The 18521-nt window shown below is 38.0% G+C and overlaps 1 protein-coding gene across 1 annotated transcript in view; it reads left to right on the plus strand.

The window, feature by feature from the left end:
• The first annotated feature begins 10758 nt into the window (after nucleotides 1-10758).
• MYBPC3 (myosin binding protein C3) overlaps nucleotides 10759-18521 on the plus strand; it is a 65095-nt gene continuing 57332 nt past the window's right edge. The window contains exon 1 of the mRNA XM_067295553.1: nucleotides 10759-10783. Within this exon, the coding sequence (XP_067151654.1) occupies nucleotides 10759-10783 (25 nt within the window). The remainder of the gene's footprint in view (nucleotides 10784-18521) is intronic.

Below are 18521 nucleotides of genomic sequence, written 5' to 3' on the forward strand. Positions count from 1 at the left end.
ATCCTCTTTAGAATAGAACTATTAATTCATTTTCTTCTGTGGTTTCACTATTTTTCCTGCTCCTGTTCTTTCCTCTTGCTTGCTACCTCCACAGTGATATCTTGCTTTTAGCTGATGAACCTTTCTGGGAAATAACTATTCCTTAATCATGTCTTTACAGAATTCTAGCACCAGAGGTTTTTAAGTTTTTAACTGTGGATTTTAGGCCCTACTGTAAAGCAATTAATAGTCGCTAATAACAACTGCATTTTATAAATTACACCCAGAATGCAAAATAAGAGCGAATTCAACACCTAAGATACAATGGTAAAGTTACCCAGTGCAACTGAACACAGAAAAGAAAACAAAGTCAAGACACTGACGAAATTAACATTTTAACATTTAACTTAATTTAACTTTTCTTGACTGTGGTTAAACACTCAGAAATCAGGAAATGTCACCATGACTGAATGAATGAAGCTTTCTTTTGCCATTTCTACAAGTACATTGCAACAGTGTAGTTACACAGTTACAGACCATCAAAGAAACCAACACAATATTCACCCTGAACTCCAGTACACATCTGAAGTACCTGACAAATAATTCACAAGCTATTTATATTCACGACATGCAGCATATATTCATAGTTTGTGACCAATACTAACAGAAGAACTGTATTTTTGGAAGCTGTAAAAAAAATCTGTAAGCTAGCTGGGAGAGACTGAATTCCAAAATATATGAGGCAAAATAAGATAGACAGGTCTGAAATAAAGAGAAGGTTTTTGTTCAACAGTATTAAACAGTAACAGAACATGCCAAATATGATGATGTGAAAGAAATGGATTAAGTAACTTGGAGCTTTTCCAAGCCTGCTCCTAGGAGTATTCCCCACAGAAAGAGGGGAAAGTGATGAGCAGAACTGAGTTCTCTAAGTTATATCTAAATGCAATCACTTTTATCTACACTAACCATCTCACTGCGGAATTAAAAGTCTGGTGACATCACTGGGCTACCATGACTCCTTGGACCTAAACAGCAAGAAGCTCCTGCTTAAAAAAAATTCACAATGTGGTACTTCCCAAATCTAATTTATGTACATAATAAATACAGCAGCCAATGCCAGAAAACAGCTGAGAATTAAAACTGGGTAAGGACTTCAGAACTTTCTCTATCAAAAGCAGCAGTAATAAACAGAAATTTTCTTTCCATCTTATAAAAAATCTTACAACCCCACTGCTCTATTAAAGAAGAAACTATTAAAGAAGAAATTTTGTTTTTAAAATTGTACAATGACAATCTACTTTTCATATCATACAATGTAATACTCACCAAGTCAGACTCTTATAAACTCCATATGCATCCATATTGCAATTGTAGAATGGAAGGTGAAGATGCTACCTCTTTTGGTCCTAAGACAGCCCTCAGAAGAAGAGGGGAACAGCACTCAACTCAACCCTGACATAGACAGAGTTTCTTCAGTGCTGAGCTAGAAACTCAAGATGCTGAGCTAGAATCTCAAGATTTTTCTGCTTGGTTTTAAAGATGACTCTACCCTACAGACTTGCTACTAGCAAGAGATAAAAGACATTTGCCCTTACCAGATTTGCAGATTTGATATTCAAGAAAACTAGATGATTAATTCCCCTCTTCATAAAAAAAAATCTTTATCACAAATGCAGTTTGAAAAGCAGAACTAATCATTCTCTGGCACTATTAATTCAGAGGAGAAGGATCATTTCCTCTTGCAGGAAAACTATGATGACTAAAAACAGCTAATTGGTGAGCTAATTGTGAAGATATTTAGGATATCATATGAGGATAACTCATTTCAAGCTTGTCAAAGAGCCTTCTTAGATATCAGAGACCTGGTCTCCTGCTTTCCTAGGAAGTCCAACATAGAAAGCAATAAAATGCTGGAAAAATAATACAAAATTAAAATAAATGCTCAAGTAGAAACATCAAGAAGCTTTAAATGAATGATCTGAAGTCTGTGCATTATTTTAAAATATTACTTTAGAGCAGCTGCTTGTACCTGAATTGAAAGCTTTTCATTGAATACTGGTTTTGGCCTCAAGCAACATGGAAATGGAAATGGAAGAATCTGAGGAAAAAATTTTCTGGGGACAGCATTATTTAAAACATTTTTACAAATCCTATTGAATATACTTTAACAAGTAGGTTTAAAATTGTGTTTATTTCCAAAGTTGAAATCTTTTTCTCTTCCTCTTGTTAACTTTGAAATACTGTTTCTAAAAATATTCCACCTCCATCTGTTTCTGGTTAGGTTTTTCATCTGTGGCATAAAGAGTCTGAATAATCATGTGTTGCAGCTGTGAAGGAGACCAAATGATGATGCTCCTCAGCCACAGTGCCATTTGTATCTCATCCAACTGAACTGTTCTGAAAAGTAAGCTGTCTAATCAAGCTGAATTATCATCATTCAGTTGCACATGCAAGCAGAAGCTGTTTGGCTATTTTAGAGAAAAATACCAAAATAAATGTGATGAAATCACCGGTTCAGGAAAATTACAGAGTACCAAGAACACCATTTTCTCTGGAAACGGCCCAGTCACAGACAGGCAGAGGTGCTCGAAAAATGTAGGTCAGGTCATTATCTGGAAAGATGACCCATGATTAGTACAAGCTTGCTGGAACATTTTGTAGCCCACTGATGTTAGAGATCACCAATCCCTCTCTCAAAGTAAGCATTCAACTACAGCTGTATATTCAACTTACACATGACTTTTGCAACCTGCTTTAAAGACACAAACCAGCTTTATTGGCTGCTGACTAGCTCCTGATCAATCCTTGCAGAAAGATATTATTCAGAAAACTATTACAGAACTAAATCCAAAATACTGAAACTCCTACAGTATTTTAGACTCCCTCCAACCAGCTATTAGAGGTGTGGAAGGCAACAGAATTGCACTTGCTGTACTGAGGGATCATAATAATACACAGAGATAGCCTATCTTTATTAGTTCTACCCAGCCCAAGAAAGTTTCAGGCATCTTCAATTATGAGTTGCTACTCATCCGCATCAGACAGAACTGCAGTTAAAGCCATTTGTTTTCTGCCTGATAATCCATATTTATCACATCCTGAAAACTCCCTCAAAAACACACACACACATATTCTAATATTTACTGTTTTTTTGTCTCCTCCTTGACCAAATTTTATCTCCATAGTCTCACTTCCAGATCCATACACTGCCAGAGCCCTGTACTAAATGTGTCCCCATTTTCTATTACAGCAGGGCTTGTGCTCTGTACTTTGCCAGCTTTTTTTTGCCTCAGTAAACCTTCTGCCTCAGCTTCTCTACTTGTATCCTTTGGTCTTTTTTTTTCTTTCTGCCATCTCTGTCTATAGGGATTTTTTCTCTCATTCAAATCTCTGCACAACAAAAATCACTTCATAATCATCAAGCTTAATTCACCTTAACAGTTGCAACTTTATAACAAGTATATATATCACATGACACAATTCAATTCAGTTTATTTAATCTATTCCCCTAATTTTGCTTATTATCTAGCTGCACATTGTAAATTTAGAGAAGAGACTTCATCATTCATGACATTACAATAAATTCATACTTTTCTCTGACAAAGCCCAGAACAGTATCTTCTCCTTGGGGATCCCACTCTTAAGAATCTAAAACGTATGGATTACCGATAAAAGAGACTGTGATATGACACAGACTACAGCAGTTAGTCTATGGGCACAGTCTGCATTTTCCAAGAATTTGCATTTCTTTCTCATTTATTTTGTGTATTAGCTTGCTCCCTCACCTTTCCTTGTTCTAAGCAATACTCAAAACATATGTACATCATTTCACATATCCATACAGCCAAAACACTAAAAATGAAAATCTTGCAGTAAATAAAGTAACTCTAATGAAGCCACTACAATCTCATCCTACAATTCAAGTAAACAAAGCTCTCTGCTCCAGGAGACCATGATGACACAGCTAACTTCACTAAGCTGCACCTTTCCTCTCCAGCAAATTTGCATGTTGCAATTCAGTTGGTTCAGTTGCGCCTGTGATATGAGGGATGCCTGTATATAACTCAAGTCTCATCACAGTCCTGTTCCATGAGCTGGGGAACGTGAACTGCTTCCAAAGAACATGAAAACAGCGGTGAGCTGCAGACACTCTTCCTCATTTTCTCTCTTAACTCAGCTGTTTCTGCTTTAGCCCCATTTATTTCCCTCACAACCCCTCACATCAGAGTCACAGAATAACTTAAGTTGGAAGGCACCTCTGGAGGTCACTTCATCTAACCCCCTACTCAAAGCAGGGCCAATTAGATCAGGTTTCTCAGGGCAACTTCTTTTTCAATTCTGTGTTTCTTTCCATTCTCTCCGCTCATACAGCCACACACACCCTCCTTTATGCTTCTGGTTCCCCACAGGGTTACTTTTTACTCTTGAGGAGCCAAAGGAGTACGTGAGAATGAGCAGAGCAGTCTACGGAGAGGAGAAGAATGAGGATGTGGTAGAGTAGATAAGGTTTAGCAGGAGGTGGTGGAGGAGAAGGAAGGGTGGGAGGAGGTGTTAGGGAGACCAAGGTTATGCAAAGGATTGGGGAAGCGGCTTTGTGGTAGGAAGGAATGCAGTTTCTGTGCTTTAAAGGCTCCCTCTGAGTTTTTGTTTCAGCTCCCCAGCAGCAGAGCAGTAGCGCTCTTCTGTGAGAAGCCCTTTGACCACTGACACCTTTGTGCAGAATGCTTGGATGCCCCTGCTTTATGCAAAGTCAAGAATGTTTGGGTGCTGAGCTGGGCATTTGCGTATACAAATCAGTTTGGGTTTCTTTTAGGTTTAGCTAACTAATTTCCTGAGTTTTAAGTGCTTGCTTTTGGAAACATAATTATAGAATTCTTTTTTAGACATTCTGTCTTTCACTTTTTTCCATCCACCATCACTCTGTTCCCGGTTCCTTTTTCAGCCAGTCCCAGTTACCCACTCCCAGGTCTTCACTCAGCTTTTCTTTGTCTCTAGACTCAGCCACCAGACATGTCCATATTAGACCCCACTTGCCTTATCCTCAAAGTCAGCTTTCAACTTTTGTCAGTTAGTCTTATTTCTTCCTCTCATACCAACTTTTCTCACATATGCCTCCTCCTGGCTTCTCTTTATGTGAATGGTTTTCAGTTCCAGTACATTTATTCAGCCATTTCTAGTTTTCCCATCTCACATTCCCTTACAGTTTCAGTCTCATCAGCTACTAACTCCCAATTCTCTTCCCTCCCTCCCATTTGTATCCCAGCTTCCCACTCAATATCCTTGTCCTTTGAAGATATATTTCAAACCCCTCCCACAACCTCTATTCTCAGTTTTCTTCTTCCCACCCTTAACCTTCAACCACACATTGTTATTTCCTTGTCCCACTCTATCACACCTGTCCCCTTCTCTCCCTGAAGGTCCAGTTCTTTGCCCCCTTTTTTCAGATCACACAGCTTTCCCTTCCATTTTATCTGAGACTGAAAGAGATGTTATTTGGAACACAAGACATATATGCTGTTTTCTCTCAGTTCAAGTGCATGGATTCAACTCAAGCCCCACAACAGCCCCGAGACAAATGCAGGGAAAAACCTGCTGAACCTTATAGTGGACCACAACTGATAGAGTCAAAAGTTTCAGAGGATAATGTCTAAGAAGTTTTCACCGAGCATGTGTAAACTGCCTTTTTTTCTATAGTTTATAATGTGGAGCAATTCAGGTTGATTTTCATGTAGCCAGTCAAATGTACACCCCTGAACTAAAAGCTACTTAAGCATCAAATGTCCAGAAAGATTCAAAATAAGAGATGTACAGTGTAGGGATATAAAATGGTTGTGCGGGAGCAAACTGTAATAAGCAGGATCAGCATTAACTCAGGTCTAGTAAGTGCTTAGAGACCCAAGTTCTGACAATGAGGTCAAGTGCCTTTGCACCACATGCCCCAGAGCTTCGTGTTTCAAAAGCGCAGTACTAAGACACCAAGTTCTTCCTGGAAACAGTCTAGCTGGTTTCATGGGGTGCAGCACTTGAGCAAATGAATCCTGCTAGACCTGTGCTCTGCACATAGCCAGCTCAGCTATCCCAGCATTTGTACCAGTAAACCGGCAACCCAGAAAACTGCAAGTTAATTATACTAACCTTGTCCTCAGACACTACTGCATTGCTGAGGTGATATTTTCACAAAACAAACCTAAAAGGCAGAAAGACAAACAGACAGAGACAAAAAATCAGACAGTGCGACAGAAACAAAAAGCTAAAAATGCCTGAAGTAGACAAGCAGTATATATATTTTCTGCCTGAATAGTTAAATTTGGTCAAAGTCGTAACCATCTAAAAACATATTCTTTTAACGGGAAGTTGGGTAGTCTTATTAGAAGGAGGTGCTGCTAACTTTGTCTATAAATAATAAATCCTTGTGTTTCTCTGTATAAGCCATGCTGTACCTATCCAAAATCAGGAAGATACATCACACAGCCTGTCACTGCAGGTCATCTGTTACTGTCTTTTTTAAACTTGACTCTGAAATACATGACAAAAGCCACTGTCTGAGGCACAGAACAGTAGTTTCAGACTTGTAAGATTGTTTTTCTGACAAGAAAGGACACCCTTTTCCCTCTCATTTACTGTTCCAGCAAAACTCCAGAGATATATATTACATGTTTCTTTACATGTTCACACATTAGTTTCACTTCAGCAGAGGATGAATCTTCACATACTTTCTTAAAAATTGTTTAGTGTTGTGGTGTACTGATAAGAAGCTATCACAATCCACTGCATACATGGATCTATTTTTGGGACAGTGAAGCAATCCCTATCATATCTTTCATTTGCATAACAATTTTGTTATTAAAAGTGGCTACATAAATAAACAAAATATAGAAAATACTAGAAAAAAGTTCATTAACACTACAATGCTGCCACCTGGTAACCAAAAGTGTAACAGCAGGGAAAACATTCATTTTGGTCTGCCTTGAACAAGCTGACATGTTTTAAGTACTGTAATATATTTAAAATCACAAAAACTGTAAAGTTATAACTGTGGAATAGGATCGTTTCCCTGTTTCAGATGAAATAATTCTTGTTGCTCTGTTTCACTAAGAGAAGAAGTAACTCATAGCCTCTCAAAATTAAACTTGATTCTAAAACCTGGAAAGTATCTAGGGAGAATACCCAGCTAAGGGACTGAGTCAGCACAATACTTGTATCAAATATGCCTAATTCTGAGCACAAAGTAGTCAAATTGAAGTCCACATTTAAAGTTCCTCAAGCCCTTCTGTAGCTTGCTGAATTAAAACCACACCCACGAAATGTTTACAAAGAGAATCAAATCTACAGTGAGAAGGATATGGAATAGATTAAATGAAATCCTGAGCAGAGATCCAAAGAAAATAAGATGGCAGGTGTTTTATGTAGGTGAAAAATCCATTCCTGAAAAGGAAAATGATACACTCACATTAAGTAAGAGATAACTATTTAAACACAGAGATATATATTTATAGGTTGGGAAACATGAAAGGCATTGGGAAAAGGTTCCCAGGCACTTATAACACTCCACAACTCTTCAAACCTAAAAAAGTTTCTAAGCATCTGTCACAAATAAGCAAGAGAGATTATGGAACAGAATAAATCTATTTACAAATTCCCAGAAAGCACCATAGGGATGAACTCCTGTACACTCCACTCCCAGCATTAATACAGAAATGCAGAGTATATTGTTTAGCTTTCCATTCTAATACACAGTGGGAATACTTCATCATCTTATTATATATCCTTGGTGACCTATTATCCTATTATACTTTATTTTTCAGATTAGTATAAACTTCTTTCAAATTCCCTAGGAAACAACGGCTTATAAACAGTTACTATCCATAAATAACTCACCCTCAGAATTTAATCTAATGTATGATTGTATCGCCTTTGAAAGGAAGCATGGTTTAGAGCATCCCATACATTTCCAAAGGGAAACATTGACATGCAATTCTTCTATCAGCCATGAGATGGCAGGATTAATTCCCCGTCTACCCTAGAGGACCCTTACATCACTTTGGAAGTGAGGCAGCGATCTCTGTTACATACACACCATCATCAGATGTTGAAGTGTTTTATGTAGACCTACACAGCTTTATTTTTTGTCCTAAAAGAATAGGAGGTGCTGTGATAAAAGTACAGACAACATTCAGACACTGAGTGATAATTTCTGTTCTCCCAGAACAGGATATTCAAATTAAAAGTTAAGACATTCAGAATCAACAATGGAATTCCTATTTTTACAACATGTATTTTGACACTGGAATCACCACAATAGGAAACTGTTGAGAAGGAAATGAGTATTCAGGTGAATCAAGAATATTGAGAGTTCCAAGAACTTCAAAGAAATATTCAAGATGTAATCAATCCCTACCAGCATTCAGGAGGAGATCTGTGTTAGATATGAATTGACCCCCACTTCATTACTCCAGGGTCTCACTTCTTGCTTTAAAGCATCTCTTACTGGACACCCCTACAGAAAGAATACAGGTTTGGAAAATATGATAAATCCTACATGCTTGTATTTTAAAGATGTTGTGTATAAGTATGTATTTCCTTTCAAGCCATATAAATGGCTTTATTTCCACTTACATTATTTTAGTTGGTGCTAATAAAGGCTTATGATGCTAACTGTAAAAAACCTTGATGCCTGAACAATCTCTTGAATCCAGATCAAGCAAAAAACTTCAGAATATTATGTATTTTATCAGTCAAGAACTTAAGGCATAAGCATATAGGCTTTTAGTAAAAATAATTCCTCACTAATAGCAGAGGGAGAAAGAATGAGGTAGCAAAACTAACTTCTCTAGGCAATATAATTGCTGAGGAAGATAATTGCATTCTGATGGCAATTACAAGAGGTTCAGGTTTTAAATATTGCAGAGGTGGCTTCTAGCCAGCTAATTTTCCTTGTAAACATTATTTCAAGGATACATACTAGAGAGGCAAATAAACTGACCTCTGACCACAGTTTATCTCTGGATACTCTGTATTGTTTCTTTTTTTCTCTATCAAGTCATATTAGTTGTGTCTCCATTGTCTAAGGCTGTAAGAAGACAACTCTCTTTAATGAAGGGATTTTGATGGGGTTCCAACAGTGCGATAGGGATCAGCTCTGGAGAGAAGAAGGGGTTAATGGCAGCTCTCTAACAGGGAGAAATATTTAAGAAAATAATAATGATCTTCACTAGACAAGTGACAGATTTTTCATACTCCGGGACCCAAGCTCTTAGAAAGAGTTCAAGCCAAAGAAAACAGCTTAGATTTCCCGATTCTCAGAAAAATGCCCCAGACACAGGACAGTAGGTCAAAACCATATCACACTAAATTCTGCTCCTTTAGAAACAGAGGCAATGGAAAATGTACATAGGCACATCCTGCCCATCTTTCTTACTCATATGTAAAAAACTCCTTATATAAGCAAGGGGAGGAAGTATTTGGCCTAAAATCAGGAGAGGAAAAACAGCAGTCATTCTTGCATGTTCACATTTATCCTCTCAGTCTACCCAGAGAGTCAGATGTGAAGGACAGATACAAAGTACAGTGAATGATGGGCTGCATGCAGACCCATCTATTCTGAGCTCCCTGCGAAAAGCAGAAATCCTGTAGATTCATTTTTGTACAGGTTAGTACAACAAGAACAATTAAAACCACAGTTAAATTTCTTTTTCAATTCCAAAGGCAGCTAAAATGTGCTAAATGTGGGGCCTACAGAGTTTCTCTCGTAAAGCTCAAAATCCAAAATGAGAGACAAAAGCGGCAGGAAATGGATATGCCACAAAGTCAACAACGGGATGATTGTCCACAGTTGCTATTCTGATGTATGCTAAATGCACGAATAAATAAGTGGCAATGACTGGAGCATGAAATGGCAACATCAGAATAATGTCCTGGTGAGATACCCTAAGATCTTTTCTATGTAATTCAGCAAAATTAAAACTTCTAGAGGTATCTAATAAAGATCTGGAACCATTTTTCAAATGGTGCTTAAAAAAAAAAAAAAAAGACCTGCCAGCTTTCAAGAGATTTATGCTGCAGAACAAGTGGGTGGATGGGATGGGATGACTGAAACTATTTAAGTAGTGTCATGCTTTCCAGTTGTGACTGCAAATGTCAGTAATGTACCAGTGTCTCTGAAAAAATAAGTTCCTTCCCGAAGGCTCACATTTAGTTCTACAAACACAGCCTTCAGTAGAAGAGAAAAAAAAAAAGAAAGAAAAAAGCTCTCTGAAGAGCTGTTCAGGTCTGACCCAATTATAACAATAACAGAGCCTGAAACAGGCAGCAAGTATGCAAGCAAATACATACAGTAAGTATAGAACCAGCATACAGGATATATAATTGTCAAATTTAGTTTACAAAATGTGCTATAAACATGGGCAGTGGAGGAATTCTTAATGAATTATATATATATGTGAGGACAGAAAAAGTATCCTACGCACATGCAGCAGCATCAGATTGTGCTCCGGTTTGTACCAACAGATCAGTGGTAGCCAGTCTTGGGTGGTTTGAGCTCTCTGGCTCCTGGAACTTGGCTATATTTATCCTGGCTGATGTAGCCTGTCAAGTGTGTCCTGCTGTTGATAAGGTGCTGTACTTGACAACAGTGGGGGATCAAGGGGGAGGAGCAGGATGGGGGCTTCCACTCAGTGTTTCTTTAGGGGGTCTCAAAAGCCCTGCAGTCTCATTCCTGTTCAGCTCAGATCCTGCTTTCTAGATACAACTGGGAGCTTCAGCAGAAACGAAGTGAAGATGCCAGAGCCTGTAAAGAAAACAGGTAAGGATCACAACTGACAGACAAAAGTTGAGAACAGCTTGACAGACAAAAACTTTGGGCTAGCTTTTGTACACTAGAGAAATGAGATTCCTCAATAACAAAATAATAGAGAAAACAGACAATAGTTTATAAACATATTATAAATGAGATGTTGAGTGATCTTGTAGAGAAATCAGTAACTAGTTCGGCAACCCTCAGTCACAAAATTATCTCCAGAGACTTTGGATGAGGGGAGAGGATAGAGGTGATATACATTGAATTCTCCGGTTCTTTCCGTTTCTCACCTCCTCTCCCAGGCACCTTCAGCGCTGTGAAAGAAGCTTGTGGTCTCTCTCTTGGGCATTTTGGGCAGTATAAATATCTCTTGGTTGTTTTTTTTTTTTTCCTGATACTTTCCAAGAAGTATCAGTAGCAACCTTTGATTGTATTTTTTGGTAGTGAAATCTCTAAGAAAATTAAAGCTAATGGCAACTGGTTCAGAACTTATTCTCTTTAAAATTAAGAACTAAGGAGTCACTCAGAAGATGCATGCACAGGACAGAAGGGGAGGCCTAGAAAGTATAAAATGGGGTGCAAGGTGCAAGGACACTGTGCGTCTGAGAAGGAGGAAGAAGAGACGGTGGGAAGCAGAGCTAGGGAGAGTTTGCCTGCAGAACACTTGTGTGTGGATAGAGAAAGATGCCTCAGGAACATTCCATGTCCACAATTAAGTTTGAAAAAAAGATGTCGAAAGGTAAATTATGATCGTTTGAAAAGTGAATATACAGTACACAGTGATGGAGGAAATTGTACTAAATCTGGGATTCTTCACTTTTAGAGCCAGACTCTCATTTCATTGATGCCAGTGCTCAGAATCACTAATACCTGAATGTACAGTACAAGGTGCATGTTTTTTTTACAACATACCCTTTCCAGAGTTAGTCAATAATAGCTGTTGATACTTAGTCATGTAGGCCTTTGTGTACTTTGAAAAAGACTGAACAGGCATTGATCTCCTGTTAGGCTTGTCCAAGGGAAAATCTGCTGTGCCTATCACAACAAAAGAGCCTACATTTGTTAGGAAGATCTTTCATTTTGACCAAATATCTGGAATCAGAGGCTGCCAGAGATAGATCACAAATCCAACCCATGTCTCTCACTAAGAACTGCAAAGCACTAAAGCATGGCTCATTTCAACAAAATGCTCTATGTCCCTTCTATGATATAACTCCGAAGCAACAGTGTGTCACCAATCCTTCAGTTTCTATCACAACTATCACATCATTTGACGTTCTTAGAGCTGCCGTTTCTGGAATCAGATGAAAGTGGAATCTTATATAAAGAATAAGTATATACCAGACCTCATGAATATAGAAAAAACCTTGAAAATATGAGCTGTAAAGGCTCACCAATTACAAAACAGAAGATATTCATAAGCTTATTCTATTTTTTAAATCACACGATATTTGAGGTTTCTTGAAACATCTAATGTTTGTGATTGCCAATGATGGCAAAAAGAAGTGTGACTGAGTAGGTGAAATTTGACAGTGTAATCTCCTAGGCATTGCTACTTCTGATTTCTAATGGTTTAACTACCTTTGATAAAGCAGTCAGTTTTTGCCTTTGTAAATTCCTTTTACATAGATTAAAAACTTCAAATTAACATTTTGCACTTCTCTGGATGGGAGGTAATGGCTTCTCTGACTGTGAAGTTGCCCACCTTTGCTAGTTAATGGTGAAGAGAAATGGACCTTATTATTCCAGCTTATTTCTCCAAAGAGAAGAAATCTAACAGGTGTCTAACATCACTAGTCCTACGCAATTCTTACGAACAAACAAGCCCAAACACTGTGATTATCACAGCAGGGGGAGGAAAAGCTCTTATTACCCACTCAGTGAGACAGAACCAGTCACATGCCCCACAACTTCTAGACAGGATCTTTGCATTCTCCCAAGAAATATGAATCCCTTTGGTTTTCTATTTCATGTTGTTTATATAGTTTGAACCATTTCAAGATAGGATAATGCTGAGCATGATCTCAGGAGGGCTGAATAAGCAGTTCATTCTTGAAAAAATCATGATTCCTGCCTTTCTCATATCATGTAGTTTTAACACTGAAGAACTCTATGAGATCTCTAGTGTGTATTACTGGAATTAGGGCATCCAGTGTATCAGTAAGGGAAAATCCTTCAGGCCACAGAATGATCAGAGATATTCTATCTATATCTGCTCTTTAACAACCCCTTCACTATGTAAAAAAGAAAAAAAATCTGTAAATGTTTAAACTAAAACAGTAAAACATTTCCCAACAGACATTCTTTTACTTCAAATTGCCCAACTAAAATACTTCAGGATGAGGCACTTCCTATTTCTTTACAGAATACCAGAAAAATTGGGGTGGCTTTCCAGAATATCTATACACTCCTCAACAGCAACAGCATTTAGAATATCTGCAACATTTCCGTTTCAGAGCAAACTATCAAACATTGAAAACCAGCACTTTTTGCAGAATTCAGTTGCAGAAACTTTTTGTTCTTTTATCTCTCTCATTTAAACTTTTCACAGTTGTCTCTGTTCAAAGGCTGACTTTTTTGAAGGTTTTGATCTGTTTTATCTTGCGAAAAAGCCAAAAAAGGTTAAAAGACCTCAACCATTTCTGTAACAATATTTTGTGACAATAAGAGGAAACAGCTGACCTTTTAAACATCAAATTTAGTACATAAACACAACTTAATGGGAAATGTGGGCATTACTAAATCTGGAAAAACAGAAGTCTGGCATTAGTCATCATCTCTGAAAATCAGTCCATTTTTGTTCATATATTTTATACATTGAGGAGTCTAGATTTTGCAGTTCAGGTTAGGAAATTTTATCAAGGGTTTATAAATAGCCTATCTGTAAGTGCCCAGCAGCTATTGGCATTCTGTAGTAATAAACAATATTGCATAATAACGAGTAGGATGTAGAATTTTAGTTTGAATATAAGCTCCTCATTTTACATTTGTAAGCATCTAGCCCAGTAAAGAACCTCTGTGCACCACAGTAATACAAAAATAAATAATAATTCATAAAGATATATTTTCATTTTCTGTAATTCAAGGCTCAAGACAAGCCAAACATTATCACCCCCATTCTACAGAAAGTATGATGGACAAATAGAGAGATAGGTGACTCTGGTTAGTGAAACTATTTCTCTCCAGTTGCTCATGTTACAGGAATTCACAATCTCAGCTGCTGAAGTAGGCAAAGCATGATAAGACTGAGTAGCTCAATAGCTTTTGGATCAAGGAATGATTAAGCTTGTAATTGCAAGAAGCCACTTAGCTCCTGATTAAGGAATGCACAGCATCTTTATATAGCTCCTGAGCAAGGCATTTACAAGCTCCATTACTGGTCTGCTTATCCACAGTTTGGCTTTTAACTCAATGGAAAGGCAAATGGTATAAAAGGAAAACTAGATGCTAAGAATAAGTACTAATGTAAAGATAAATTTTCAACATGAAGCCTTAACAAATTAAAGAAGTTCAAAAGCTAACAGCTCATTTCTTAATATTAACTCAATGTGTTGGCCATATACATATTTCACTACCTAATACACTGAATGTGCAGTAAGCCAACTCAGTTCTGTGGGAGAAAACTTTAACTTTCTACTTTTTTCTAATTATACTCATCACAAATTCTGCCAGAGTTTGTAGCCTGTGCATTCAACCAGATACATGACATTCTCATAAAAAAAATCTTTAGTATTTTTTATTTCAGAAAAGCAGAAACATCATTTCAAAGCCTTATTCTAACACACATTCAGTTAAAGTGCTTATATCCCTCTCCTCCATGCACATATCTCAGTCACAACAAACCAAATAATGGTGAAGTGCTGAAGTCGGAGCCACCACTCTGAAAAGCAACATGAAATTAAAAAAAAAAAAAAAAACACAAAAAAACAGAATGGCTCTCCTCTATCACTCTCATGAAAATAATACCTGTAGAATCCACACTTCTTCCTCACTTTGATTTCAGATACATCACACATACTTTGAAATTCAGTGATTGTAAGGTAAGGTTTCCATCTCATGCTTGTGATTCTTAACAAGCCAAATTATTTAGAGAATGTGGCTAGCAATTAAAATGATTCCAGTTATTTAAACATTATTTCATATAAGGTCTTTTCCATTTTTTTTCTAGACAATCATCAAATAGGAGTGTGTCTTCTAGTTTTTAAAACTAACTTTTATTCTTATTACGGATACAACAGTACTTAGGAGCTACTTAGGAGCTATTTGATGCTCCTAAAACGCACAAAGACAACAAAAAAGCAGTGCTTGCCTCTTTCTCTCTCTCTTTCTCTCTCACACGCCCCCACACACCCCCACACACCCCCCACACACACCCCAGTAAACGGATACAGACAGATCAATGAGAGAGCAAATGAGAGAGCAAAGAAAACAATGATCCCTACAATGGCTAGTGGCCTGGGTAGTAGCTTAACCATTTTCCACATCTTTGCATAGGAAAGCATGAGGAAGTTTTGGAGGAGAACAGTAAATTAGACTGGTGGATGTTAGAAGGAGGCTGCTTCAGAGCAGGTCAGAAAGTAAGAGAGAAAGCATGAAAATGAATATGAAAAAGCACAAAAGCATGAAAATTCAGTATGAAAATTTAACAGATGGCAGTAGTAGGAATGCAGAATACTACTTTCATGATTTCACTTAGGAGAAAAGTTAGGAAAATTGTTTTTGGAACCTAAATGGTTTAATTCTAGTTTGATCTGGCCAAAAGCATACGTATTTTGTATTCCTTCAGCCTCATAATTGATAGCTCCATTAATGAATTATTATTGAAATGCAATCTGCCCATGGAGCTCCAATTAGTGAGAGCACTTTATTAATAATTAATGAAGCTGTAACTTAGGTTACAAACACAAATGGCTGGTTCATGTGTACAGAACCACCTCCAGTTACTACAATGCTCTTGAAAGATGGCTACCACATACAAGTATGGGTAGCAGCAGCAGCATGAGGCACAGAAATATTTTCTGCAAGACTACTTCAGACCACATGCCACCAGCTTCCTGTTCTGCCTGGGGTAGAAATCGTGTTTTGCATTATTCAGAAATTATATGAAGTTCTTTGTACGATGGAAGCCAGAAGTGCTTAGGGTAGTCTGGGATATGAGAAGTGAGTGCTGAAAAATGAGTGGTTAGAGCCATCCACAAAGCGGCTTTAGCCCCATTTTCTTTCATTAGCTCCATGTTCCTCCTCTCTTCCCATATGAACTCCCCACAGCAGTTCCAAGTCTCCCCACATACACACAGCTCTTATCACTCCCAACCTTTTCAATAATTTCTGTCATCAGCAGCACTGCTGGCTCATATGTGCCCTTGCCCTGCCCCCAGAACTGCTATAGTATATTAGTAATAATGTCACCTCTTTCTCCCCTTAGGCAGCGTGGCTTGGAATTGAAGGGGAAGCAGAGTGTTAACAAAAGGGGGGCAGAGTACATGGGCTACTGGGTCATCCGGTGCTTCAGCGCAATGGCTCCTAAAGGCACGTTTGCCCAGAGTCCAGCTGAACATGTGATACTGCCTGAGATCTGTCAGTGCCTAAGAGGTGTAAGACATTCCACAACATCACGAGAGGCGTAGCAGTTGTTGGATTCTCCACACTGACAGTGGCAGTAGCGTCCAAGAGTGTTTTGAATACGGGATGGATATCTGGAACTCAGAGGGACGTATCTGGGTGGAAACCAAATGTTGAAGTGAGAGAGACTTCCAAACGGGGAATGTGTTTCTGACACAAGCAGGCAAAAGTGAGGCTCTCTGGATGGACAAGAAGTTTTGAGTGGTGGTGTTTAGAGACATTCCCAATGGGGAAACAGCTGCATTAGACTGGTGTGACCGAGTGCATGAAAATAAAAATAGATGGTGACCCTGTATATACTCAAAGTAGCAGCTACACTGAAGGAAAAGAGATTGGGAATAGCTGAAATATTAACAGCCTGACAGAGAGTTAAATATTTTCTCTCACTTCTCTTTCTCCTGTTAAGGAGCCCATTTTTTCACCCAGAACTAAAAATGATGGGATTCTCCTCACATACTTGTTCAGCAACCTCTCTTGTGCAACAAAGTACTTTCTTCTAAAGTCCCCTGTTATGCATCCCTGATTTTTCCTTTTCAAATACGAACAGTGAAGGATGAAAGGGAATACAGATGGATATACAGAGAGCCACGACTTTGGACACTGTCATCCACTGACTCTGAACCTCAAGTGCAGGAAAATGACTCTTAGAATCTCCTTTACCTGTGAGAAAGTGGGTTCTCAGGAACTGTTCTTGCATGTCTTATTTCTCATGGAAGCTTTTGGGCTTGTCCAATTTTATGCTTTAGTTGATGTATTCACAATCATTTTAAGTGGGAGCTGAAAGGAGTCTTTTGGCCAGGGAACAGAGAGAGAGAAAAAAAGATGGAGAAACTTACTTTTAAACTCCTACATATGAATTTATATTTCCCAAAAGCCAGAAATATGATGTGGTGGTGGAGATTTCTCACCGTGAATTTAGTTCTGGCCAACAATCTGTTTTTGTTGAGTCACCTAAAGTAAATGTAAGAAACCTAATCGCTTTGCAGGGTGTGCAGCAGATCACAGAGTTACTTCCAAGTATGCATGTCTTGAAACAGTGCCATTTGTAGGCTGGAACATTTACAGGCCACATTGCTGTTAAGTAATTAATTTATTTATGGATTCGCTTGTGATTAAATAGAAGAGTGATGATGATAGCACTCAAGAGACAAAAATATGCCTGTTTGCTGCTTTATCTCTAGAGCTAAAGGGAGAGGAGCCAGCTGGTAGATAATTCAGGAGTGGGCTGCAAACTGACCTGGCTCCCCACTGTGTGATAGTCTAGCCACCTTTAAATGTCTTTTGAATTCTAGCCATGAAAGTTGCTGTCTACAATAACTCTTGTGCAATTATTCATGACACCCTGCCTCAAAGTATCAAGCTGTGGTATTTACTAAAGTACAATACTGTATCAGAGGATGTGCAACTGATAACAGGCATCTGAGAAGAAGGGACTATGCTCTGTTTAAAAACAATTACAGCACTTTGGATACCAGGCCTGAGGGTAGAAGAAACTCAAATAAAAGCATGCAGGGACATTCCACTCCCAGAGGAGAATTCAGACACTTGTATCTAAACATGGAAGAAAAGCATGCAGAAGACTACAATAGGAGCTCAGTCAAGCCTATTAGGCCCAGGTGCAAACCAGCTTTCTTTTCTCATCAAATATATAAAATGGGGGGGGGGGAGAGAAAGAGGAAAACCTATTTTAGGCTTTTTTATACAACAAAGTGTGGCAAAATAAAATACACACTAAATTCTAAAAATATTTGTAAGTCATTTTTAATCCATTAATGTTTAAGCAGCTTTGAATCCTTTGCAAAACAACACAGACAATGTGTACTGTACTATCATTACTGTCTGAAGGCCATTAGGCAAAATATTTGCAGGTGTAACTCCACTGAAGTCAATTAAGTTATGCAATCTGAGGACATGGTACAGGAATACAGATTTTGTGCAATGGACAGATGGTATTATTAGTCATATAACATTCATACTAAATTTATACTAAAGCACCTGTTTGAACATGAATATAAACCATTTATTTTAGAATATTTCCACACCATGTTCCCTTCATTTTTAAAAAGCAGTATCAAAAGTGTAAAGCTAATTATAACCATTGTTCTTGTGTTTAGGGGAGTTA

Source organism: Apteryx mantelli, chromosome 4 (assembly GCF_036417845.1).
Source record: "Apteryx mantelli isolate bAptMan1 chromosome 4, bAptMan1.hap1, whole genome shotgun sequence".
NCBI lineage: Eukaryota > Metazoa > Chordata > Aves > Apterygiformes > Apterygidae > Apteryx > Apteryx mantelli.